Source organism: Nycticebus coucang, chromosome 4 (genome assembly GCF_027406575.1).
Source record: "Nycticebus coucang isolate mNycCou1 chromosome 4, mNycCou1.pri, whole genome shotgun sequence".
Taxonomy (NCBI): Eukaryota; Metazoa; Chordata; class Mammalia; order Primates; family Lorisidae; genus Nycticebus; species Nycticebus coucang.
The window spans coordinates 145,091,363-145,117,331 of NC_069783.1; the positions used below are offsets into that span (position 1 = coordinate 145,091,363).

A 25,969-nucleotide genomic window follows, 5' to 3' on the forward strand; every position below is an offset into this window, starting at 1 on the left:
ATTCACCTTGATGGTCCTCACCTCTGATTTAAGAAACTGATGTTGTCATAAGAAGCCAGATGGGATCAGCTTTGTTATCAGTGATAAGAGGCTGCAGAGCACAGCTGGGCACCTATACTGCGTCCTCCCCAGGTGACTTTGATTTGGGTACCCAGTCGCACAAGTAGAGAAGCCTGAAACAGAGAGAGAGAGAGAAAGAGAGAGAGAGATTTTCACAAGGCCAACTTTTTTTTTTTATGATTTTTATTTTTAGTGTTTTTTGTTTTTTTTTTTTAAGAGACAGAGTCTCACTTTATTGCCCTTGGTATGGTGTCACAGCTCACAGCAACCTCCAACTCCTGGCTTAGGTGATTCCTTTGCCTCAGTCTCCCGAGTAGCTGGGACTACAGGTGCCCACCACAACACCCAGCTATTTTTTTGTTGTTGCAGTTCGGCCGAGGCTGGATTTGAACCCACCACCTTCTGTATACGGGGCTGGCACCCTACCAGCTGAGCCACAGGCGCTACCCCTTTTCCATCCAGTGGCCCTGCTCTTGGAAATGGGATTCACAATGGATACCAGCAACTTCCTACTACCTCCAATCAGACAATCCCTCCTTTGCCTTGGGGAGGGAGAGTAGAACAGAAGTGCTGTTTCCTGAGGACTCTGTGCAAGAAGGAAGCAGATTTTCCCACTTCTCATGGAAATATAAGAGCAGTCAGAACCCCTGAGAAAGATGGGGTTGGTTCTCTGCCTTCCTCTGAAATTGAGGTGACAAAGGGAGTTATTATTTTTTAATTATTGCTATAAAAATGGCACAGACGTGGTGAAATCATCAAAATGTAGAAAATGATGCACAATAAAAAGTGATTCTATCTCCCACCCCAAACATCAGTCCTAATCTGCTGAGGCAACCCCCGCTATCTGGTTCAAATGCGCCCCTTGAATACACATGAGAGCTCACACATACGCTATCTTCCTTGTTTTCATCCCACACTGAATACTGTTGGCCATTCTTTTTATTTTTCAACTCGTTACATAGTTTATGAACACGTAATTTCCTTTCTATACACAAATGTACATATATACATATATGTATATTACACGCATGCATATTGTATATACACGTAGACATACACATAGGTGCATATATGAAAAGGTCTATAGGAAAAATTTCTTTTCCACCTTTTCTCCCCATCAGCCTATTTCCAATGCCCGTGCTCCCCTAGGGCCAGCATAGCTTCTTGTGTATTCTTTATGCACATATAAGCAAATGCAAATATGCATAGCCTTATTTTATCTTTCCTCAGTTTACACAAAAGGTAGCAACTCTACACACTAGTCTTCACTTTTTTTTTTTTTTTTTGGAAAAAAATAAGACTTCTTGGGGTGGCGCCTGGAGGCTGGCAGGTTCAAACCCAGCCCCGGCCAAGAACTGCAAAAAAAAAAAAAAGAAGAAGATTTCTTGATTGCTAGTAGCAATTAGCAGCCAGATTGTTCATATCGTGTGAAGACATCATTCCTAAACTGTACCCTACACTTCCACCCTTCCCTGCCTCACTTCTGCAAACAAAGCCTTGTCATTACAGTTCAATTCTGAGTTACTCATCTTCCCTGCATCTGTATTGACATACGTTGGACCCAAGTGAAGCCTGGTGTTCAGAAATACATTTTTTTAATTTATCTATTTTTAATAGGTAAATAAAATTGCATCTATTTATCATACACAATATGATGTTTTGAAATACTTACACCTTCCTAAGTGGCTAAATCAAGCTAATTAGCATATGCATATCTCATGTACTTATTTTTTTGTGATAAGAACACTTATAATCTTAAGAATAGAAGACATTGCTACTAACTACAGTCACTATATTATTGTACAGTAGGTCTCTTGAATTTATTTCTCCTGAGCTGTGGCTTGAATACTTGTACCCTCTAAAACTCATGTCAAACTTTTATCCCCAATGGAGCAGTATTGAGAGGGGGTCCTTTAAGAGGCAATTGTATCTCAAGGGCCCTGCCCTTATGAATGGCCTTGTCCATTCATGAATTGATAGATTGGATTAATGGCTTATATGGGGGTGAGACTGGTGGCTTTATAGAAGAAGAAGAGAGAGCCCTAAGTATGTTAGCAAACTCAGCCCTCTCACCATGCGATGCCCTGCACTATCTCAGGACTCTGCAGAGTCCCCATTAGGAAGAGTCCTCACCAGGTATCAAGTCACGCCCTTCAACTTCCCAGCCTCCAGAATGAATTGTCAGAATTAAACTTCTTTCCTCTATAAAGTACCCAGGTTCAGGTGTTCTGTTACAAACAACAAAAGACAAAGTAAAAACTTCTAACTGGAATTTTATGTCCTTTGACCAACATCTCCCTAACTCTTTCCCTCTCCAACTCCCTAGTAATTCCATTCTATTCTCTTCTTCGATGAATCCAACTTATGGTAGATTAGATTCAGCTTTTTCGGATTCAACTTTTTAGACTGCATCTTGCTTCCTAACATAACAGACACTTTCACCACTTCTCTTCAGTCCATAGTAAGTTTCATCAGGCTCCTCTCTCAACTTTACGTCACTCCACCTGGATAGTCGGTAACTGATTTGACCTTATCGATGGATACTTAATTTGTCTTCTTCACTACAAACAGCACTGCATTGCTTAACCTTGTGTACACATCATTTTTCACATGAGTAAACATCTCTCTCCAGGGTAAATTCCCAGAAATGGACTTCTGAGTCGATGAGGAGAGGTACTTATAATTTTGAAAGTTCTTGCCATGTTATTCTCTGTGGTATTCACCAACGACTTCATTTCTTTAATCCCTGCAGATATTCCATCGTATGTTTCTACAATCATTTAAGTAGTCCCTTACTGATAGGTGTATAAGTTGCTTCCAGATTTTTGCTAATACAATAAATACTTTGCACCACACTAGTGGGTATCAGTGACAAATTTCTCTGTGCTTTGGGACATGACCAGACAGCCCATTTACCTAGAAATCTACTGCTGTTTATTTATTTACTTACTTATTTATTTATTTTTATTGTTAAGTCATAGCCATGTACATTAGTGCAATCAAGGGGTACAATGTGCTGGTTTCATATACAATCTGAAATATTCTCATCAAACTGTTCAATGTAGCCTTCATGGCATATTCTTAGTTATTGTATGTAGACATTTGTATTCTGCATTAAGTAAGTTTTGCCTGTACCGATTCTAAGATGCACCGTAGGTGTGGCCCCACCCATTACCCTTCCTCCACCATAACCTCCCCTCTCCCTTCCCCTCCCTTGGCCCTTTCCCCATATACTTGTGCTATAGTTGGGTTATAGCCTTCATGTGAAAGCTATAAATTAGCTTCATAGTAGGGCTGAGTACATTGAATACTTTTTCTTCCATTCCTGAGATACTTTGCTAAGAAGAATACGTTACAGCTCCATCCATGTAAACATGAAAGAGGTAAAGTCTCCATCTTTCTTTAAGGCTGCATAATATTCCATGGTATACATGTACCACAATTTGCTAGTCCATTCGTGGGTCAATGGGCACTTGGGCTTCTTCCATGAATTAGCAATTATGAATTGGGCTGCAATAAACAATAAACAGATGTCTTTGTTATATTGTGATTTTTGATCTTCTGCGTATAAACCTAGTAAAGGAATTATAGGATCCAATGGCAGGTCTATTTTTAGGTCTCTGAGTATTCTCCAAACATCCTTCCAGAGGGAACATATTAGTGTGCATTCCCACCAGCAGTGTAGAAGTGTGCCCTTTTCTCCACATCCACGCCAACATCTCTGGTTTTGGGATTTTGTTATGTGGGCTACTCTTACTGGGGTTAGGTGATATCTCAAAGTAGTTTTGATTTGCATTTCTCTAATAGTTAAGGATGATGAGCTTTTTTTCATGTGTTTGTAGATTTGCTTTGGTCTTCTTTAGAGAAGTTTCTCTTCAAGTCCTTTGCCCACCCTGAGATGGGATCACTTGTTCTTTTCTTGCTAATACATTTGAGTTCTCTGTGGATTCTGGTTATTAAACCTTTATCGGAGGTATAACCTGCAAATATTTTCTCTCATTCTGAGGGCTGTCTGCCTGCTTTACCTACTATATTCTTGGCTGTGCAGAAGCTTTTGAGTTTGATCAGATCCCAGTAATGTATTTTTGATACTGCTTCAATTGCCTGGGGAGTCCTCCTCATAAAATATTCACCCAGGCCAATTCCTTCAAGAGTTTTCCCTGCACTTTCTTGAAGTATTTTTATAGTGTCATGTCTTAAGTTTAAATCTTTAATCCAGTGAGAGTCTATCTTAGTTAATGGTGAAAGGTGTGGGTCCAGTTTCAGTCTTTTACAGATCACCAGCCAGTTCACCCAGCACCATTTGTTAGATAGGGAATCTTTTCCCCACTGAATGTTTTTAATTGGCATGTCAAAGATCAAATAACAGTAAGTAGCTGGATTCATCTCTTGGTTCTCTATTCTGTTCCAGACATCTGCTTCTCAGTTTTTGTGCCAATACCATGCTGTTTTGATCAGTATCGATTTGTAGTACAGTCTCAGGTCTGGTAGCGTGATTCCTCCTGCTTTGTTTTTATTGCTCAGTAATATTTTGGCTCTTCAAGGTTTTTTCTGATTCCATATAAAACAAAGTATTATTTTTTCAAGATCTTTAAAATATGACAATGGAGCTTTAATAGGAATTGCATTAAAATTACGTATTGCTTTTGGCAGTATGGACATTTTAACAATGTTGATTCTTCCCAGCCATGAGCATGGTATGTTTTTCCATTTGTTAACATCTTCAGCTATTTCTTTTCTTAAAGTTTCATAGTTCTCTTTGTAGAGATCTTTCACGTCCTTTGTTAGGTATATTCACAAATATTTCATCTTCTTTGGCACTACCGTGAAAGGAATAGAGTCCTTGTCTGTTTTTTCGGCTTAGTTTTTGTTGGTATATATAAAGGCTACCGATTTATGTGTATTGATTTTGTAGCCTGAGACATTGCTGTATTCCTTGATCACTTCTAAAAGTTTTGTAGTAGAATCCCTCGTATTTTCCAGATATACGATCATATCAGCTGCAAAGAGTGAAAGTTTGATCTCTTCTGACTCTATGTGGATACCCTTGATCGCCTTTTCTTCCCTAATTGTGATGGCTAAAACTTCCATTACAATGTTAAAGAGCAATGGAGACAATGGGCAACCTTGCCTGGTTCCTGATCTAAGTGGAAATGATTTCAATTTAACTCCATTCAATACAATATTGGCTGTGGGTTTGCTGTAGATGGCCTCTACAGTTTAAGAAGGGACGTTACCTAACAATTGCAATCAGTGTAACCTGGCTTATTGTACCCTCAATGAGTCCCCAACAATAAAAAAAAAAAAAATGAAAAAGAAATGTCCCTTTTATACCAATTTTCTTAAGGGTTCTGATCATGAACAGATGCTAGATATAATCAAACGCTTTTTCTGCATCAATTGAGAGAATCATATGGTCTTTATTTTTTAGTTTGTTTATGTGCTGAATTACGTTTATAGAATTACGTATATTGAACCAGTCTTGAGACCCTGGGATAAATCCCACTTGGTCATGGTGCATAATTTTTTTGATGTGTTGTTGGATTCTGTTTGTCAGGATCTTGTTGAGTATTTTTGCATCAATATTCATTAGTGATATTGGTCTATAATTTTCTTTTCTTGTTGGGTCTTTCCCTGGTTTGGGGATCCAACTGATGTTTGCTTCATAGAATGTGTTGGGTAATATTCCTTCTTTTTCTATATTTTGGAAGAGGTTTAGTAATATCAGTACTAGTTCTTCTTTAAAGGTTTGGTAGAATTCTGACATAAAGCCATCTGGTCCTGGGCTTTGCTTTTTAGGGAGATTTTGTATAGTTGATGCTATTTCAGAACTTGATATAGTCCTGATCAACATTTCCACTTCATTCTGGCTAAGTCTTGGTAGGTGGTGGACTTCCGGGTATTGGTCGATTTCCTTCAGATTTTCATATTTCTGAGAGTAGAGTTTCTTGTAGTATTCATTAAGGATTTTCTGAATTTCTGAGGGGTCTGTTGTTATTTCATCATTACCATTTCTGATTGATGAAATTAGAGATTTTACTCTTTTTTTCTTGGTTAGGTTGGCCAAAGGTTTATCTATTTTATTGATCTTTTCACAAAACCAACTTTAGGATTTATTGATCTGTTGTATAATTCTTTTGTTTTCAATTTTATTTAATTCTGCTCTGATTTTGGTTATTTCTTTTGTTCTGCTGGGTTTGGGGTTGGAATGATCTTCCTTCTCCAGTTGCTTGAGATGTCCCATTAAGTTATTAACTTCTTCTCTTCCATTTTCTTGAGGAAGGCTTGCAGTGCTATAAATTTCCCTCTTAGGACTGCCTTTGCAGTATCCCAGAGGTTCTGATAATTTGTGTCTTGATTGTTGTTTTGTTCCAAAAATATGGTGATTTCCTTCTTAATCTCGTCTATAACCCATCTATCCTTCAGCATAAGGTTGTTTAGCTTCCATGTTTTTGTATGGGTATGCAGATTCCTGTTGTTATTGAGTTCAACATTTATTCCATGATGATCTGAGAAGATGCAAGGAATAATTTCTATTTTTTTAATTTGCTGAGGTTAGATTTGTGGCCTAGGATGTGGTTGATTTTGGAATATGTTCCATGGGCTGATGAGAAGAATGTGTATTCAGTTTTGTTGGGATGAAATGTTCTGTAGATATCCGTTAAATCCAGATGTTGAATGGTTAAGTTTAAATCTAAAATTTCTTTGCTTAGCTTCTTTTTGGAGAATCTATCCAGCAGTGCTAAAGGGGTGTTAAAATCTCCAACTACTATGGAACTGGAGGAAATCATGTTGCTCATGTCTGTTAGAGTTTCTCTTATAAATTGAGGCGCATTCTGATTGGGTGCACAAATATTAATAATTGAAATCTCATCATATTGAGTATTACCTTTAACAAATATGAAGTGTCCATCCTTATCCTTCCTTATTTTGGTTGGTTTAAAGCCTATTGCATCTGCGAATAGGATTGCAATGCCTGCTTTTTTCTGCTTTCCATTTGCCTGGAGTATAGATGACCATCCCTTCACCTTGAGTCTATATTTGTCTTTTAATGTAAGATGAGATTCTTGTATGCAGCAGATATCTGGCTTGAGTTTTTGTATCCAGTCAGCCAATCTGTGCATCTTTAGAGGACAATTTAAAGCATTCACATTAATTGAGAATATTGATAAGCCTTTCGAGAGACCAGTGGACATTTTTAATCCTTTTGCGAATGTGGAAGTTGGAATTTGATCAAAATTTTCTGGGCGAGTTTACTTTTGTGGTGGAGGATTATGCTGGTCTTTATGGAAGACAGGTCTGAGAATATCCTGGAAAGCTGGTTTAGTTATGGCAAATTTCTTCAACATGTTAATGTCATTGAAGTATTTAATTTCTCTGTCATAAATGAAACTCAGTTTAGCTGGCTACAGGATCCTGGGTTGAAAGTTATTTTGTTTTAGGAGATTAAAAGTCGATGACCATCCTCTTCTAGCTTGAAAGGTTTCAGCAGAGAGATCTGCAGTTATTCTAATATTCTTCCCCTTGTAGGTGATGGTTTTTTTTCATCTGTCTGCTTTCAGAATTTTCTCCTTCATATTAACTTTAGTGAAATTGATTATGATGTGTCTGGGGGATGTCTTATTTGGGTTGAGTCGTGCTGGAGTTCTGAAACTGTCTGCTATCTGAATTTCAGAATCTCTTGGCATGTCTGGAAAGTTCTCCTTCCTAGTCTCATGGAGAAGAGACTCTGTGCCTTGTGAAGCCACTTCGTCACTTTCGGAGATCCCTATAAGACAAATATTGATTTTCTTCGAATTATCCCAGAGCTCTCTTAGAGAGTGATCTGTTTTTGCCCTCCATTTCTCTTCCTCTTTGAGAGTTTGGGAGCATTCAAAATCTTTGTCTTCAATGACAGAAATCCTTTCTTCTGCTTGCTCCATTCTGTCACTGAGGGATTCTACTGTGTTTCTCAGATCTTTGAGGACTGCAACTTCTTGTCTCAATGTGTCAAAATGTTTGGTCATTTGGCCTTTGAATTCGTTGAATTCTTGAGATATCTTTTGGGTTACTGCTTGGAATTCTAATTTGATCTTATTTGCTATCCAGATTCTGAATTCGATTTCTGACATCTGAGCCATTTGTTTGTGCATGGGATCTTGTGCTGTGTCTACCCCATTGATTCTTGGGGGAGTTGATCTACTCTTGATTATTCATTTATTTATTCATTTTTATTAAATCATAGCAGTGTACATTAATGTGATCATGGGGCACCATACACTGGTTTTTTAGACCGTTTGACACATTTTCATCACACTGGTTAACATGGCCTTCCTGGCTTTTTCTTAGTAATTGTGTTAAGACATTTACATTGTACATTTACTAAGTTTCACATATACCCTTGTAAGATGCACTGCAGGTGTAATCCCTTGCCAGAGTTTTTCTGTTGATTTCGCCTCATGATTATTTTTCACTATTGCCTCTGGCCATCCTCAGAGTTGGGGAGGTGTCTCTCCAAGATTAGACCCCAGCGGGATCACTCTATTGTTGCTGGATCTTTGTAGGGAGTGACCCTGTGTAGCTCCTCTGGGGCTGCCCCAGCCAGGGAGTTCTGGTTGTGGAAGCAGCTCAGGAGTGTGACACACCCAAATCCAGCAACAGGGCGGGGGGTGGTGCACACAGTTCTGGGAGTGCCTGGTGCCCAGTGACTTTGGCACAGAGGGCCCAAGGCTCCAGCAGTCTCTGGCCAGGAGAAGGGCTCCACGCAGAGCCAGGAAGGGCTCCAGAGGGCACGCAGCTACCAGAGTCCCTGGCCAGATGAGCAGGCTGGTGTGGAGGCAGGGAGGGTACAGGAGGGAGGACGTGGGGTTGCCCGGCTCCCGTAGTTCCTGGTCAGGGCGTGCAGAGGCCCAGCAGACGAGGGTCACTGGTCGGGGATCACAGTGCAGCTCTTACCAAGGTCCGGGCTGGCGCCAATCACTGTTGCAATGCAGTTCTTACAGAGGTCCACTCCGCACAGCTCTTACCGAGGTCGGGGCAGGTGCTGATAGATATATTTTCTTTTATTACTTTGTATACATTGGTAGCACTTCCATGGGCAGTAGTTCCCAACCTTTTTCAGCACAAGGGATCAGTTCCCTGGGCGATAATTTTTCCATGGACCTGGCAGCAGTGGCAGCTGCAGGCCCCAGGCTCATCTGTGCACGTCCCGAGCAACAGCTGCAGGAGCCACTCTACTGCTGTTTAAATGAAACTTCTTTGACTCTCAGGCCACTGAACCCACACTCTCTTCCTCATCTGCTCTGTTACCTAAAATCTGGCGGAGATGGAGTGGACTTGAAAAGCACCCTAGAATGGTTCCTTGGCTGCTTTTGAGCAAAAGTGTTGTGGAGGGCACATTTTTTTTTTATTTTTTATTAAATCATAAACACACATATCATGTATATATTAATTCATTTATAGGGGTACAATGTGCTGATTTCATATAGAATTAGGAACGCTTACACTGGTTAATATATACCTCATCTCATTTACTTAGTTATTGTGTTAAGACATTTATAATCTGTAATAATAGATCCAACATGTACCCTTGTATTATGCACCAAAGGTGTGATCCCACCATTCAGGGAAGGGCACATTTTATAAGCACATCCTGCCTGTATCCACCTACCCCAGATTCTTGTTTTTTTTTTTTTTTGGCCGGGGCTGGGTTTGAACCCACCACCTCTAGCATATGGGACCGGCGCCCTACTCCTTGAGCCACAGGCGCCGCCCTTCAGATTCTAATTTAGATGATCTAGTTAAAATCACCAGATGTGAAGTGTTGACTCCACTGCTGAAAAACAGCAGCACTCTTGAGTGGAGTTAGTGGCAGGGTAAATATGTTTGGATTATTCTGGAAGGTGATTCTTCCATGTCAATCAAAATGTTAAATATGTACATCTTTTGGCTGAGCAATGCAACTTCCAGAGCACTTGCCTGAAAAAATTACCTGACCACATTCACTAAAGATAATGCACTAATTCAAGTGTTATTTGCAGGGAAGGGAATGGCAACAACCTAAATAATAATTGATAGGACACTGACAACCACCAAATAGTAAATGATAGGAGACTGATTCAATAACTTATACATCTATATTATAACGTAGCCATTTGAAAAAGAAAGCAGTGACTATGTGAATCACAGGAAAAATTACTCGGGATGGAATCTATGTAAAAAGTCAGGGATGGAATATTGGTATGATGGAACACTGTACAGCAATGAAAATGAATCCATAGCTCTACGGGTGTCAGTGTGGATTAACCCATACAGTGTTGAACAAGGGAAAAACAAAGAAATAAAAAGAAACAGTTTTCATTCATATGGCATGATGGCATTTATATAAAGTTTTTTAAAATACCACACAATGCTGTATATTGCTTAGAGTTATTGATATCTGTAATAAAATAATGTACACAATAAATAATAATAAAATAATAAAAGTTCACATAATCAATGAGAACACTGAATGCCAAATTCAGGGCAATAGTTCTTCTGGGGGGGATGAAAATGATGGAAGAGGAAGAAACGGGGGCTTCGGCTACATTGGGGGTGCTCTGTTTCTCAGGATGAAGGTGTATATATGTGAATATTTATTGCCTTAGTCACTAACTCTTTTGGAATGACTGAAATATTTCAAAATATGTTACTTTGTAAGTGACAGAACAATCTATGCTATGTGATGACTCGGTGAATGCTCAGATAGACAGAAAGTGACAGCGGTGCTGGTGAGGGATGACAGGCTGCCTGTGAGCTCTGTTTTACAAGCGTGCTTTCATTTTACTCTCTAAGGACCCTAAAAGATAAATAAAGCTGGTGTAAACCTACCCTACAGAAGAGAAAAGTGAGCTGCAGAGAAGGGGAGTGACCGTGTAAGGTCTCACTGGCAGTTAGCAGTGGACTGAGTCTAGAACATTGATTGTTCAGAGCAGCATTATTCACAATGGCGAAAACGTAAAAACAACTAAATGTCTACCTACTGATAAACGGAGAAATAAAATGTGGTATATATATCAAAAAAAAAAAAAAACAATTCTGACTCCCAGACCCACACTCCTGCGTACTATTCCATTTTTTTAAATGAAAATACTTTTTTTTGGTTTTCGCATCAATACATTTTGTACAGATTAAAGACCCTATTAACACTGATTCCCATTAAAAGGCAAGCTTGGTGAATTGGAGTGGGGGGTTATACTTTTGCTTTTCCACCTTTTAGGTACTCTTGCACTTTTTGAATAAACTTTCATCGGGAAAAAAAATATTTGAAAATGAGGGGAAGAGGAAAGGACACAGGAAACGATATCGGACAGTGTCTAACTCTACCCCAATTTGGTCTATGATTTTGGACAAGTCATTCGCCCTCTCTAAGCCTTGATATTTGTTTTTCTTTTTCATTTATAAAATGGGAAAAACAGGGACGGCACCTGTGGCTCAGTGGGTGGGATGCCGGCCCCATATGGAGGGTGGCAGGTTCAAACCCAGCTCCAGCAAACTGCAACAACAAAAAAATAGCCAGGCATGGTGGTGGGCACCTGTAGTCCCAGCTACTCGGGAGGCTGAGGCAAGAGAATCGCCTAAGCCCAAGAGTTGGAGGTTGCTGTGAGCTGTGACACCTACCGAGAGCGACAAAGTGAGACTCTGTCTCTAAAAATAAAATAAAATAGAAAAAACAAAATGCCAACTTCACAGTATTGTTTGTAGGTTAGAATGAGATCACAAGTGGGAACGTACTTTGTGGAGTAGACATTGCCATCTAATACCAGTATTCGTTGCATGGTTACCCAGGCAGAGGGCTGCAACTGAATCAGTACATGCAACTTCTGCTGTCCGCAAACCCACCCTCACCATCGCCCTTTATCCAAGACAGTCTTCTCAAAGTCCAGATGGGATCAGCCCTGTGGATCTATCCAAGGTTTCTCATTCCCACAGGACTGGGTGAGCTGTGTAAGCTGCATCTTCTTTTGTTATAACAAGTCAGAGCTGTCTTTCAGCTGTGGCAATTTGATATCCAGGGCAGACTACTAGGTGCCAGCACCTGTTTCTGTCCCAGTGACCGGCATGTGGTAAGTGCAGAATGAATGGATGATTAGATGGATGGATGGATGGATGGATGGATGGATGGATGGATGGATGGATGGATGGATGGATGGATGGATGGGTGTGTGGATGGATGGGTGGGTGGATGGATGGATGGATGGATGGATGGATGGATGGATGGATGGATGGATGGATGGGTGGATAGATGAATGGATGGATAGAGCAATAATCAAATGTGAATGGGACAAGAAAATTCAGCCCTCACTCAATTTAACTTCCTTTATCTATAAAGCAAGAATTATGCTAAGACCTTCTCCAACCCTAAAATTCAATGATACAAGCAAAACGAAGCTGATCAGCTCTGGGAATAGGGAGCGATACTGGTTTAGTTCTGAGCACAGTGCCAGTTTTGCTCACTGTGACTAACCCAGTGGTCCTCAATCGAAGCGACTTTGCCACCCAGGGGATATCTGACAATGTCTGGAATTATTTTGGTGAGTTTGTCAGGGAAAAGTTTGCTACTGGCATCTATAGGGAAGAATCCAGGGATGCCCTTGCCCCCGGCAAAAATGACCCAGCCCAGGTGTAGGCAGCATAGAATTGACTGGAAGTCTTAAATCTGCTCCAGATGTGTTTTTTATTTTGTTTGATAGGCTGTAGAATGGTTTTTTAAGCCTCAAATGGCTTTGGTGGTGGTGGTGGTGGTGTTATTTTGAAACAGTCTCGCTCTGCCACCCAGGCTAGAGTTCCATGGCCTCAGCCTAGCTCACAGTAACCTCAAACTCCTGGATTCAAGGGATTCTTCTGCCTCAGCCTCCCAAGTAGCTGGGACTACAGGCACCAGCCACAACCCCTGGCTAATTTTTTTCTTATTTTTAGTAAAGATAGAGAGAGTGTCTCTCTTTCTCAGGCTGGTCTCAAACTCCTCAGCTCAGCGATCCTCTTGCCTCAGCCTCCCAGAGAGCTAGGATTGCAGGTGTGAGCCACCTTACCCAGCCCAAATGGCCTTGTTTTATTACTACCACTGATGTGTTGTGTGACCATGGGCAGCCATTTCTTCTTTCTGGACCTCAAGCTCTTTACCTGGGCAGTTTGTAACCATAATCTCCAGGAACCTTTTGATGTTTAAGATGTGATATTTAGGCTGGAATGGTGGCTCATTCCTATAATTCCAGCACTCTGAGAGGCTGAAGTAGGATGATTGCTCAAGTTCAGGAGTTCAAGACCAGCCTGAGCAAGAGATGCCATCTCTACCTAAAAAAAAAAAAATTAGGTGAGCATGGTGACAGGCACCTATAGTCCCAGATAGTCAGGAAGCTGAGGCAGGAGGATTGCTTGAGCCCCAGACTTAGAGGATGCTGAGAGCTATAATGCCACAGAGTGATAGAATGAGACTCTGCCTCAATGACAACAAAAAAAAAGTGATATCTGCTTTTTGCTTTTGTCCTTGTGGGGTCAAACCAACCAACCGAGGCAGATGTATAAGTCCTTATTGTGGAGTCTGAAGGTCTAGAAAATAACCATTGGATTGGACGTGAATAATGATGACATATAAGAGTAGTGACTGATATTTTTGTAGCACCTTTACCAAAAATAGACCCATTTGATTCATCTGCCACTCCTGCCTGACTACAAAGGTGGTCATTGTAAACAGTCCTGCGAGGGGAAAATTATCCTCATCCCTACCAGGAAAACGCATTCCAAGGCAGTCCATGACTCAGGTAGCCCAGGAAATGCTTCCAAGGTCACAAATGTGTCCCTGCCTTCCCTAGACCTCTCAACCACAAGGTGCTGGGAGCCAGCACCTAAACTCAGCCCTTTTCAGAAATGTTTACTTTTTCATTCAAGGAAGTATGAGATGCTTATGAAACATATTTTTTAAGTGCCCAAAAGTGGAAGGAAGAAAAAAATGTCACCAAACATCATCCATCACCTGTAGCTCACCAGGGCCGCCATCTTCAGGCCGTTCTTCAATTCAAAACACAGCTCTTCACGTTGCAATTTGTTTTACTTGGTTGTTTCTAGTTGTTTTCGTACACACCATAGAATTTTATGTCTTGCTCGTTCCACCGAGCATTATAGCAGAATCAGTCCCCAGCTGTCTTTCCCTCACTCACATCGCCTTGCGCCTGCAGGATGGCGTGCTATTGCTTGCAACTCCATGCTTTTCCCAGCCCTTCTGCTGCTGCTGCTGGGCATTTAAGATAACAAACCCTCAGTCTCAGAACTTGTGCTTTTTACACTTTAGTGGGACAACAGCCAGTCTAATCTCCCATCATGCTGTCAAAGCTAGAAAAAAGGGGTGGAGAGAAAGAGAGAGAGAGGCGCTGCCTCCCCAACTTGGATAGCAGAGCTAATCCCAGATGACTTCTGTGTGACTGGGCTCTGTCCCTACAGACAAGAGCAAACATCAGTATGCATTTAATTAAAGCTTCGTCTCTTCTGTTTGCCTCTGTATTTGGTTACTGGTGTATGTCTGTTTTCCTAGCTCCTTGAGGGCAAGGGCCGTATCTTTGAGTGTTGACTCTCTCATGCTGAGTGTCAACCAGAGGAGAAAGTCAGCACCCAACACTTCCATTGATTGATTGACCAAATTTGAGTAGGGCACTGAAGGTACATGATAAAGGAAGACTCAGCCACATGTGACTGCCATGATTGAAATTTTTATGTGCTTTGAGAAAAAGAAGTTTGTTTAACTCAACTGTCAGTGAAGTACCCAGGAAAATTGGCCTATTGGAGCAAGTTGCAAAGTTGCTGGATCTCGAAGGTGGCTGGAACCTATTCCAACTCATTCTGGGTGGGATTTGGCTTTGCGTGGCACTCACCTGAGCAGCATCCTGGCTAGGATGCAGCCTTCAGTTGCATGTGTTGCAGGCCATGGATGCACATTCCTCTGTGTTGAACTTGGCCTTAAGGCCTTAAGTTTGGCGTCAGCCAGCAAGATCCCAGTTTGTATATGGTCCGAGGAGGAAGGGACCATCGGGACAAGGAGAGGAATTTATCCAGTGGACACAAAACTCTGTTTGACAGTCAGGTTTTTGGCAGAAAATGGATGACTCTGAACCCAGCTAGATTCACTTTCTAAAGAGCTCTGTAGCTGCTGCAGTTGGCACCCTTCTAGCCCGGCGGGCCCAGAGTCTGGAAACAGGAGCTATGGAGACAAGCCAATTGGGGGATCCCGTTTTCTTATATTTCCTTCTGCTTTTGTTTTTTTTTTTTTTTTATTAAATCATAGCTGTGTACATCAATATGATCATGGGGCACCATACACTTGTTTCATAGAATATTTGACACATTTTCATCTAGTTGACATAGCCCTCCTGGCATCATCCTAGTTACTTTGTCAAGACATTTACATTCCACATTTGCCAAGGCTCACATGTACCTTTGTAAGATGCACCACATGTGTGATCCTTTCAATCCCCCTCCCTCTACCCACATCCCGCCTCCCTCCCCACACTTTCCTCCTTCCCCCTGTTCTTAGGTTGACCTCACCTCCTTCATGTTTACATGGATGGAGCTGGAACATATTCTTCTCAGTAAAGTGTCTCAAGCATGGAAGAAAAAATATCCAATGTATTCACCCCTACTATGAAACTAACTTAGGACCTTTACATGAAGCTATAACCAAGTTTCAATCCTTCTGCTTTTGTTAGCTATATTCTGGTCTTGGAGGGCTGGGTTGACTAGCGAGGTCACAGGCCTTGGAAAGAGTCATACCCATAGCCTATTCCCTGCCTCCTGTAACCTCAGGCACCTGGAGGGCAAAATGAATGAGGCCTATGTAGAAAGACAGGCCAGGCGAGGTCACATGTTCTCAAATGTCCCTGAGAACCCTGATAATAAAAGTCACCAAAGGGGCTTTTCAATCTTTAGCTTCCCAAGACCTACCCAGCAGAAACACAAACAAAAAGAGGAAGAGGAAGAGACTGCTTAAGCTAAACAGGAGGATGCCAAGTGACAGCAGTGCCACCTGGTTCTTAAGAGAACTAGGAGCGTGCTCTTTGGAGCCAGAAAAACCTATGTTTGAAACTCAGCTTTGCTGTATGGCCTTGAAAAGTTACTTCATATTCCAGAGACTCAGTTTGCTCATCCATAAATAGGAATAATAATTTCTATCTAATAAGAGTGAGAAAAAACTAAATGAAGTAATGAATGCAAAGAACCTACTCAGCTCTCAATAAAGCAATCAAAAATGGAAGGTGATAAATAGCGCTAGTATTAAGGCCAAGGTGCACTGAGGTACTTTCCATCCCTTCATTCTGTGCAGGCAATCCTGTTTCTGTAATTGTGAGTGCTCCCTCTCTTCTCTCTCTCTCTCATTATCTCCTTTTCCCCCTTATCCTCCCTGTGATCATGGGGTCCAGTCTGTGAAGGGGCTGTGGCTGACCATAGAGCCTAACAAAACTCACCAGCCAGTACCAGGATTTAGCAGTTACTTGGCCTGATTCAGCAGGGTTAACGGATGGCTCTAAGAATAATTGTAAATTACCTGCTTATTTCAAAAACCAACAACGTCAGAGCTAGAAGGGCCTTTATATCATATCTAGTCTGGCTGCCCATTTTGACACACACAGAGAGAAGGCAGAGAGAAGAGGAGACCCTTCTCTTTTTGCAAAGGTATGCTAATGAGTAGTGGCCAGGATAGGACAACTACGCAGTCCCCCAATCCTGGGCTGCAGCCGCGTTGTTGCATTGAACAACAGCTGGTCTCAGGAGCCGGGTGTCCCTACCTCTCACCCTCTGCTCTTTTTGTTCCATAAACTTCACACTCTGCAGCCTACAAAAATGGTTGACATCAATCATTTTATGAACGTGACAGTGAGCATGAAATTCACCACTCTGGGGCAGATCCATATCAATCTAAATCTGTGAGTTAGATGGAGTATGTGTATCTCTGTTATACCAAAGATGCTGCTGGGTCTCAGTGAGGTTAATGGAGTTCGTTGTTCAGGCTCACTCGGCTTGTAACTATAAGAGGTAGGAATTGAACCCAGGTATAATTGCAAAGCCTCAATGCTGCCCACCTCGGACCAAAAAATCTGCTTGGTCCCTGAAGGAGCATGATCTGCCCTTATGTCATGCACACACCCTCTCCTCCCCAAACCAGCTCCTTCCCCAGCACCACTGGTGACCTGGAAGGAACACTGGCTGGTAATCAATGTTACACAACAGGAACATTTGTTGATGCCAGTTGCAAACTGTTGCAGTCTATATAGATTAAGCCACTGCCGCCAACTCCATGAAAGTAAATGAGCCCTTCCAACAGCTGCTGAAATAAATTTAAATGATAGCACCAAAGGGCCGGGAGACTGTGGCTGAGCAAGTGTCTCTCTGCAGAAAATTGACAAGGACAACTATCCGTCCAATGGCCTTTGTCTCCAGGATGTAATTCCTCTCTATCTAGAGATCACCACTGGGGATGTTCTGAGGGCTCCAGCTTCCCATTGAGGGGCTGTGATTGCAATGACGATAGTGAAGCACAGGACAGCAACTGAGGTCCACTCAGTGCTCACTACGGGTGAGGCGCTGTCCTGAGTGCTTTGCATACACCAACTGCTGCCTGATGACAACCCCAGGGAACAGGGAATGGCAGCCCCATTTGACAGCAAAGGGAACTGAGGCTCAGAGAGGGAAGCCATTAGCCAGCAGTCGGCAGACCTGGGTCTTCATACATGTATTTATTTATTAAATTCAGAATGTTTTGGTGACATGGATTGTTTGTGTACCACTTGAATCAAAGTTAGGAAGGGAGGGAAGGAGGGATGAAGGTAGAAATGAAGGGAAGAAGAGAAAGTAAGAGAAGAAAGGGAGGCAAGAAAGGAAGATAGGAAGGGAAGGAGAAAAGAGGGAGGGATGGAGGAAAAGAAGGAAGAAAAAAGCAAAAGAGGGAGATGGAGAGAAGGAAGGAGGAGTAAAGGAGAGAAGGAAGAAAGAGGGAGGGAGGGGAAAGGGAGGAGGGCATCCAGCGGCCAGCCTGGCAAGCCTGGGGCACCAGCCTTACAAAGAACACCCTCAGAGGCTGACAAAAAGCAGAGGTCCTAAGCCCCCCAAGCTAAGCTAACTGACGTCTTTTCTCCTCTTCCAAGATGCTCACTCAGAGAGAGACATCGGCCCTTCAAGTCCTTATGTCCTGCCCTCAGCAGCACTGGAGAGCAGCGGTCTGGGCACAGAGAGCCCCAGAGAGGGAGTGGCAATGGCCCCTCCCAGTCCCACGGGGGAAGAACTTGGCGAGCCGGAGTTGGAAGGGACAGTGCCCTCTGCACATCATGACACCCCAGTCCTGTCACCACTGCTTCCAAAGGAGGCCAGCAGCAAGCATACCTTGTCCCCAGGGAAGAAGCTGCCTTTGCTCAAGCAAGTAAACTCAGCCAGGAAGCAGCTGAGGCCCAAGGCCACCTCTGCAGCCACCACACCCTTAGGCCTGGGTCTCCTCTCATCCTCCACAGAGAAGCCTCACCTGGCAGGAGACCTGGACCCTGTGGCTGCCTCCAAGGGGTCCTCAGAAGTGCCCCTCTGGACTGAACAGAAGGAAGGAGCCGACCCCACGACACCCGCACCCCTGCAAATCTCTCCATTCACCTCGCAGCCCTATATGGCCCACACCCTCCCCCAGGAAGCTCCCCCGGAGGACGCCAGCTCCACAACCCTGATGGACAAAGGTGAGAACGAGCTGACTGGGTCAGCCTCAGAGGAGAGCCAGGAGACCACCACGTCCACCATCATCACCACCACGGTCATCACCACTGAGCAGGTCCCAGGTAAGGAGCCCCCCAATTCTTTGGGCCCTCCTGCAACAGCCACAGGGCACCCACTGTGTTCGGAGCTGAGGGGTGTAGGGGTCTGAGGAAGCCCAGGCCTCACCATTAGTTACCACGTGTGGGATTATCAGCTTGGCCTCCGGGCTCAGAATTAACATCCCCATTGTAAAGATGAGATCCCAAGCGACCTGCCCGAGGGCACACAGCTAATAAGAGGGACTTGAAACCTCTTCATCTTGGAACAAAACTCTTTTGCCTGCTTGGGAGCCACTGACCTTTCCAGAGCCCTTTGGCTTTCACCCTTAGGTGTATTTCTTAATGAAATGTAGACTTAATGAAATGCACCTCCATGGATGCATCTTCACACATGAGAGAGGGACCCCTAATTGTCAAGCATACATGGATTTTAGACAAACACAAGGGGTCCAAATCCTGCTCACTGTGTGGGCATGGCCCAGACAACACCCCTCTCTGCGCATCTATGTTCTTACCCCTAAAATGGGAATGAAATACCAATCCTGTGCAATGAGTGGATCTCCCTACAGACTAGCTAGAAGGGGCCTAGCAGGGGGTATTATGGTAGATGATCACTTTTGTCCATTATTGATATTTTTATTATCATGTCCATTCTGGAGCTGAAGAACCAACAACAGCCGAAGAAGCAAGGACCGGAAAATACAAGTCCCCACAGAGGCCCCGTCCCACCCCCCAGCCCTTCTGTGAGCTTCCATCTGAGTTGTTCCTCAAGTCCTAATTAAAGCACTTCCCTCCAGCTCTCTGCAGTGTGAGCTTCTCCGATCCCGAGGGGTACATTGACTCCAGTGACTACCCACCGCTGCCCTTCAACAACTTCCTGGAGTGCACGTACAACGTGACGGTGTACACCGGCTATGGAGTAGAACTCCAGGTAACCCCAGAGAGGTGCCTGAAGCAGTTGCCTCTCCTGACAGGAAGTCTATGGAGGATTGTCTGAGTCAGACTTACTGTTATCCATCCTAGCCAGTTTGGTGCTCTCTTTTCTTTAACCAGGGCAATTTTGGCTGGGTTTTGGTGAGTGAATAGGAGTTCCCAACTCAGTGACCCTCTGAAATAGCTTGTAATACATGGGTGAGACATGTTGATAAATAGTGAGGCACTAGACCCAATAGGAAAGTTCCTTGATGCCTTCTCTCTCTCTCTCTCCCTCAAACATATAACCTGCACACTCAAGCAAGCCCCACTTGGTTCATTTGATTCTTAAAATTTTGCCTACAAAGGAAGAAAGAAAAAGCAGGGAGGCATAGTGCCCATACATCTAGGTTTTAGGTCCTACTGCTTCCAGCTACAATTGCTTGACTTTGACTAAGGAACTTCAACTTGCTGAGCCTCAGTTTCCCCATGTAAAATAAGGGGCAGTATGACCTTACGAGAACATTGTTTAGGAAAGCTTTTCTGTTACTTGTACAAGACAGATTAAGCCCCTCAGAAGCTCTTTGCAGTCCCCAGAGCTTTGCATGGTGTTTGGTACGTTATAGGTGCTTAATAAATATACACAGAAATAAAGTAAACGGGAGGAAATTTGTAGTCCAACAGCTTCTGGGCTTAATAAACCCCTTTCTCCCGCCATAAATGAAGATACCCACTATATGTCTAGTACTGCGTGGAGCCCTTCATCAGACACAGTAGAATTCATTCACACAGTGCAACGTGGTGTTGTGCAAAACCATGCAATGCCTTCCCTGACAGAGTTCACAGACTGAGATATAGAAACACCTAAGATGCTATTTGATAAGGATTCCAGCGGGTGTTTATAGAGGATGTTGTGGAATCACAGTGGAGAAATAGGCAAGCTCCTAGGAAGTCAGGCAAGGTCTCACAGAGGAGGGCGGCTTTCATGGCGAATGAGGAGTTTAACAAAGAGAAACAGAAGTAAGATTTATAGCTTGAAAACAAGGAAGAGCTGTGGGTGAGGCTTGCCCTGCTGAGACAAGGGGCAAAAGGGATAGAATTTCCAAGCCCTCATCATGGCGTAAATCTTCAAACTGAGAACTGGGAACTGACTGAAGTTCCCCCCCACCACACACACAGTCCATTTATCCAACCTCATGGTGTATACCTACAGCATCTCCTTTCTTTCTCGTCCAAACCTGGAAAATGGAAATGGCAAAGCAAGTGGCCAGTTCTCTGAAGAAAGAATGGATTGCTCTGGAGCTGTAGCCACCATTTGGGAGGGTAAAAGAGGGGCCTGAGAGGGCCCTTAGAAGCGCAGCCCTCACTCCCCACCTCCCAGCTCATGCAGGAGGGGAGAATGTATTATAAATATTGATTGAGCACCTACCATGTGCCAGGCACCAGGGGCACAGAATACCATGAAGAAATCCCTACCCTTGTGGATGGAGCTCACGTTCTGGTGGAATCTTTCTCCTGTCTCCCTGGAGACTGGACCTCAAGCACAAGTTGATCAAACCCCTGCCTCCACTCAGCAGCTCCAGGAGAATCAATCCCACCACCAGCCAGAGCTTCTGTCAAGGGCCTCTCTCATAAGTGGCAGCTGTGGGGTTCTCAGAGTCACGGGTCCCTTGCGATGAGTCTGCCCCACAGCTTGGTTTCACTGTCCCCTCAGCCTTTATTACTTGTACAAGACTGATGAAGCCCCTCAGCAGCCTTGATGCTCCCAGGGCCCCTGTGGGCTGGGGCACATGGACATGGGGCTGGTTGGCAGGTGCTGCATTGATACCTTCGCAGCCTGGGAGGCCTTGTCTCACATGTGACTCAGAGCTCCTGTGTGCCCCTGTGTGTCCCCAGGTGAAGAGCGTGAACCTGTCCGAGGGGGAACTGCTCTCTATCCGCGGGGTGGACGGCCCCACCCTGACGGTCCTGGCTAACCAGACACTCCTGGTGGAGGGACAGGTAATCCGAAGCCCCACCAACACCATCTCTGTCTACTTCCGGACCTTCCAGGACGACGGCCTTGGGACCTTCCAGCTGCACTACCAGGGTAGGGTCGGGCCAAGGCTTATGAGATATAGGTGTGTGCCTCAGTTTCCCTCTGGAGCCAATTCTCAAACTTTTTGTCCAACGGACCCCTCTGGCAGTTTGGCAAAACCTATTATTCTCAGAAGGGGTCCGTTGGTGAACCTCTTCTGAGAATAAGATTTTTATTTTTTTATTTTTATTTTTTTATAATTTTTCAAAAAGATTTTTATTAGAAGCAAAAATAAAAAAAGAAATAGTTTCTCAGAGAAACTGAGAATAAGATTTTTAAAAGCATAAAATAAAATACATGCAATTTTTAAAAGAAGACGGTCATAATGAAGTACAGTTGTCAAAATGTTGTTCTAATCCAGGATATAGTAATCCATGTGCTTCTTTTTTAATTCATTAAATGATAATATCTCTTAGCAGTTCTGATAATTACTGTAATTTCAAAGTACTAAAGAGCTTAAGAAGTATGTCAAGAGATTCATTCTGATATGAAAAATATCTGGGATTTTCTCTTGGTGACAAAAATCACAGGTTCTGCTAATATGTGGCAGTTTTTTGCCTACATTCATAATTAAAGGAAGTGCTGTCATTCATTTAGAGATTAATGAGAATGAGCAAACCACTCTTCCCCGTTCAAGTTCACGGTCCCCACATTGAGCACATGGATCCTGAGTGAGTTTGTAGACTCCTGGAAAAGAGCCCGAAGCACTAGGGTCCTTCTCTTTTTTTCATCCTCCAACATGTTTCTCTCTCTCCTTGTAGTCTATTTCTCAGTCTCCTCTCTTGCTTCTATTCATTCTTCTCTCTTTTTTCCTTTCTCCTTCCTTCTCTTTGCCTCCCTCTTCCTTTATTTCCTCCTCTGCTGCTGTCCCTCTCTTCCTTCCTATTCCTTTTCCTTCCTTCCTCCCCTTCCTCGCCCTCCCTCCCATTTGCTCCTGGGCAGATCTCAGGTCTCCCTTCTCTCAATCAGGAGCTCCCCTTAGACTTGCCAGCCACCAAAAGAACTGAATGGAAAGTGGAGTCGTGAGCCATCCTCACAGCTCAGCCTCCCAAAGGGCTGGAATCACATCAGGATACGGGGAACCATTCACATTTGTATCAAATTAACATCTGAAAAAAAAATATTTTTTAACTTTTCCCTCACCTGTTTCTGAAACAGGCAGATGACTACGTGTGGGTGTGTCCTCTTTACCACGACTTTTCAATGTTGCTCTTTGCTGGTGGTGGAAATTTAAAGATGAAATAATAATCATAATAACTTGTTGAGCCATGAACTTGAATGTATGCCTCCTAATTAATCAGATATTCTAGGCTGTAGGAGAATTCAGACCATGGTCTAGGGTGGAGCTAGGATAAACCTGATGTTCTGTTTTGAAAACTGAGGGGCTCGACATGGACTGCACGCCCTTGTCCCACCCCCATGTCCTGTGAGTGTCATGTGCTGGATGTTGTGCTAAGGAGGCATTTTTTCGGCATTATGGCTTTCAGTTCCCACTACCGTCTGTGAGGTGGGGGAAATTCTCAGCTCCATCAGAAAGATAAAGACAGTGACGTTCAGGGCACTGAGTCCTTGTTTCAAGGTCACATGGATTCCAAGTGATAGAAAAGGAATGTAAGCTCCCGTTGGTCTCCTTCCAAAGCCCAAGCACTTACCTCCCACGCCAGTGATGGGTTTTTTTCTTTTTATTGTTGGGGATTCATTGAGGGTACAAAGAACCAGGTTGCATTGATGGCATTTGTTAGGCAAGGTCCCCCTTATAATCGTGTCCCACTGCCAGCCCCCTCCTTCCTTCCCTCTCTCTGCTCTCCCCTTCCCCCACCCCCCACCATGTACTAGGTCAGTTGTTTTTAAGTTTTCACATCCTTGGGCATTTTTCCTGAAGGGCTGGTCCAAATACCTACTTTTTTTTTTTTTTTTTTTTTGAAATAGAGTCTCTGTCACCCAAGCTAGAGTGCAGTGGTGTCACCATAGCTCTGCAACCTCAAACTTTTGGACTCAAGGGATCCTCTTGCCTCAGCCTCCTGAGTAGCTGGAAGCACGGGTGTGTACCACCATGTCCAGCTAATTTTTCTATTTTTGTAGAGACAGGAGTCTCACTGTATTTCTCAGGTTGGTCTCAAACTCCTGACCTCAAGCAATCCTCCCACTTCAGCCTCCCAAAGTGCTAGGATTACAGGTTTGAGCTAACACACCCGACCTCAAATGCCTGCATTTTAAAACAAATACCCAAGATGTGGGTGCGGGTGGGCCAACCTTTCTGAGTGATCCTTCTTCTCATGTTTCCAAAGATAAGGCCATTCTATCTCCCCGTAGACAGAGGCTCAAATGAGGCATGGGGACTCACTTTTCACTCCAAACCTACTGTCCCTATTTAGTCAAGATGGGAAGTTTTGAACCCCAGGAAAGTGCTCACCTGGCAGCTTCAGCACCCTGTGATCAAAAATCCCATCCTCTGGTGCTCTGCAGTCCCCAGCGGCCTCATCTTTCCACCTCAGCACAATCTGGCCCCAGGCTGCAGGCCGCGTTCATGGCCTCCTCTTCAGAGGGATAACTGGCCTGCCTTTGCATTTCTTCCCAGCCTTCATGCTGAGCTGCAACTTCCCCCGGCGGCCCAACTCCGGGGATGTCACGGTGATGGACCTACACTCGGGCGGCATGGCCCACTTCCACTGCCACCTGGGCTATGAGCTCCAGGGCGCCAAGACGCTGACGTGCATCAACGCCTCCAAGCCCCACTGGAGCAGCCCAGAGCCCATCTGCTCAGGTACATGCCAGCCTCAGATGGATCAAACTCACGGGGGAAGACCAACCCCCAGGACCTCAGGAGTGACCTCAGGGAATGGCTCTCAGCCCAGGGGAACAGACGGCTCCCAATACAGATGACTGCTGCCCTTGAAATTTTTTTATTGAAGCAAAATACACATAACTTGAAATTTACCATTAAAGACATTCCACATGTTGACAATATTGTGCGACCACCACCGCTACTTGCTGTAAATGCCTTTAGCATCCCAAACAGAAACTCTGTGACCCTTGGCAGTCACTCCCCAACCCCACCCCCAACCTTGGCAGCCACCAGTCTGCTTTCCATCTCCAGGGATCAGCCTGTTGGGAACGTTTGTGTAAAGGAGCCATACAATATGTGACTTCTGTGTCTGGTTTCTCTCACTTACCCTTGTGTTTCCAAGGTTCATGCCCATTGTGGCGTGTATCAGAGCTTCAGTCCCTTTTATGGCTGAATAATAGCCTACTTTGCCACATTTTCTCTGTTCATTCATTAATAGATACATTTGAGTTGTTCCCACTAGTTAGCTACTATGAACAACTGCTATGAACATTCGCACGTATTTGTGAGGTTATAGTTTTCATCTTTCTTAAGGATATGGAATTTCTGAGTCATCTGGTAATTCTGTGTTTAGCTTTTTGAGGAACCATCAAAATGTTTTCCACAGCAACTGCACCTTTCTTTTCTTTTCTTTTCTTTTTTTTTTTTCTGAGATAGAGTCTCACTTTGTCACCCCAGGCAGACTGCAGTGGTGTCATTGTAGCTCTTTGCAACCTCAAGCTCCAGGGTTAATCCTCTTGTCTTAGCTTCCCAGAGTGTTAGGATTACAGGTGCGTGTCCCTGTGCCTGGCCTGCACCGTTTTATTTTCTCACTGGCAATGTACAGGACTACCAATTTCTCCACATCCTTGCCAACACTTGTTATTTTCCATGTTGTTTTTACTATAGCCATCCTAGTGGGTATGAAGGTAGTGCATCCTGGTTTTGATTTGTTTTTCTCTGATGACTAATGTCAACCATCTTTTGATGTGCTTGATGGCCATTTGGATGTCTTCTTTGTGGAAACGTCTATTTGAGTCCTTAGCCCATTTTTTAATTGAGTTGTTTTTGTTGTTGGGAGGTAAACCTTCGTTACATATTAGGGATGATTTGCTATCTGATTTGCAAATAGTTTGATCCATTCTGTGGGCTGTGTCACAACTTCTTGATAGCATCATTTGATGCGAAAAGGTTTTAATTTTAATAAAATTAATTATTTTTTCTTTTGTTTCTTGCGCTTTGCCTGTGACTGCTGCCGTTTTCTTAGCTCAGCCAATATGAGGCAAGCATCATACTGGGAGC

The 25,969-nt window shown here is 43.6% G+C and overlaps 1 protein-coding gene across 7 annotated transcripts in view; it reads left to right on the forward strand.

Annotated features, from left to right (window-relative positions):
- Positions 1 to 25,969, forward strand: part of SEZ6L (seizure related 6 homolog like) — a 227,920-nt gene that overhangs the window by 129,983 nt on the left and 71,968 nt on the right. For all 7 annotated transcript variants that reach the window (XM_053589782.1, XM_053589783.1, XM_053589784.1 and 4 more), the window contains exons 2-5: positions 18,207 to 18,878; positions 19,652 to 19,785; positions 21,663 to 21,855; positions 24,422 to 24,607. In XM_053589782.1, the coding sequence (XP_053445757.1) occupies positions 18,207 to 18,878; positions 19,652 to 19,785; positions 21,663 to 21,855; positions 24,422 to 24,607 (1,185 nt within the window). The remainder of the gene's footprint in view (positions 1 to 18,206; positions 18,879 to 19,651; positions 19,786 to 21,662; positions 21,856 to 24,421; positions 24,608 to 25,969) is intronic.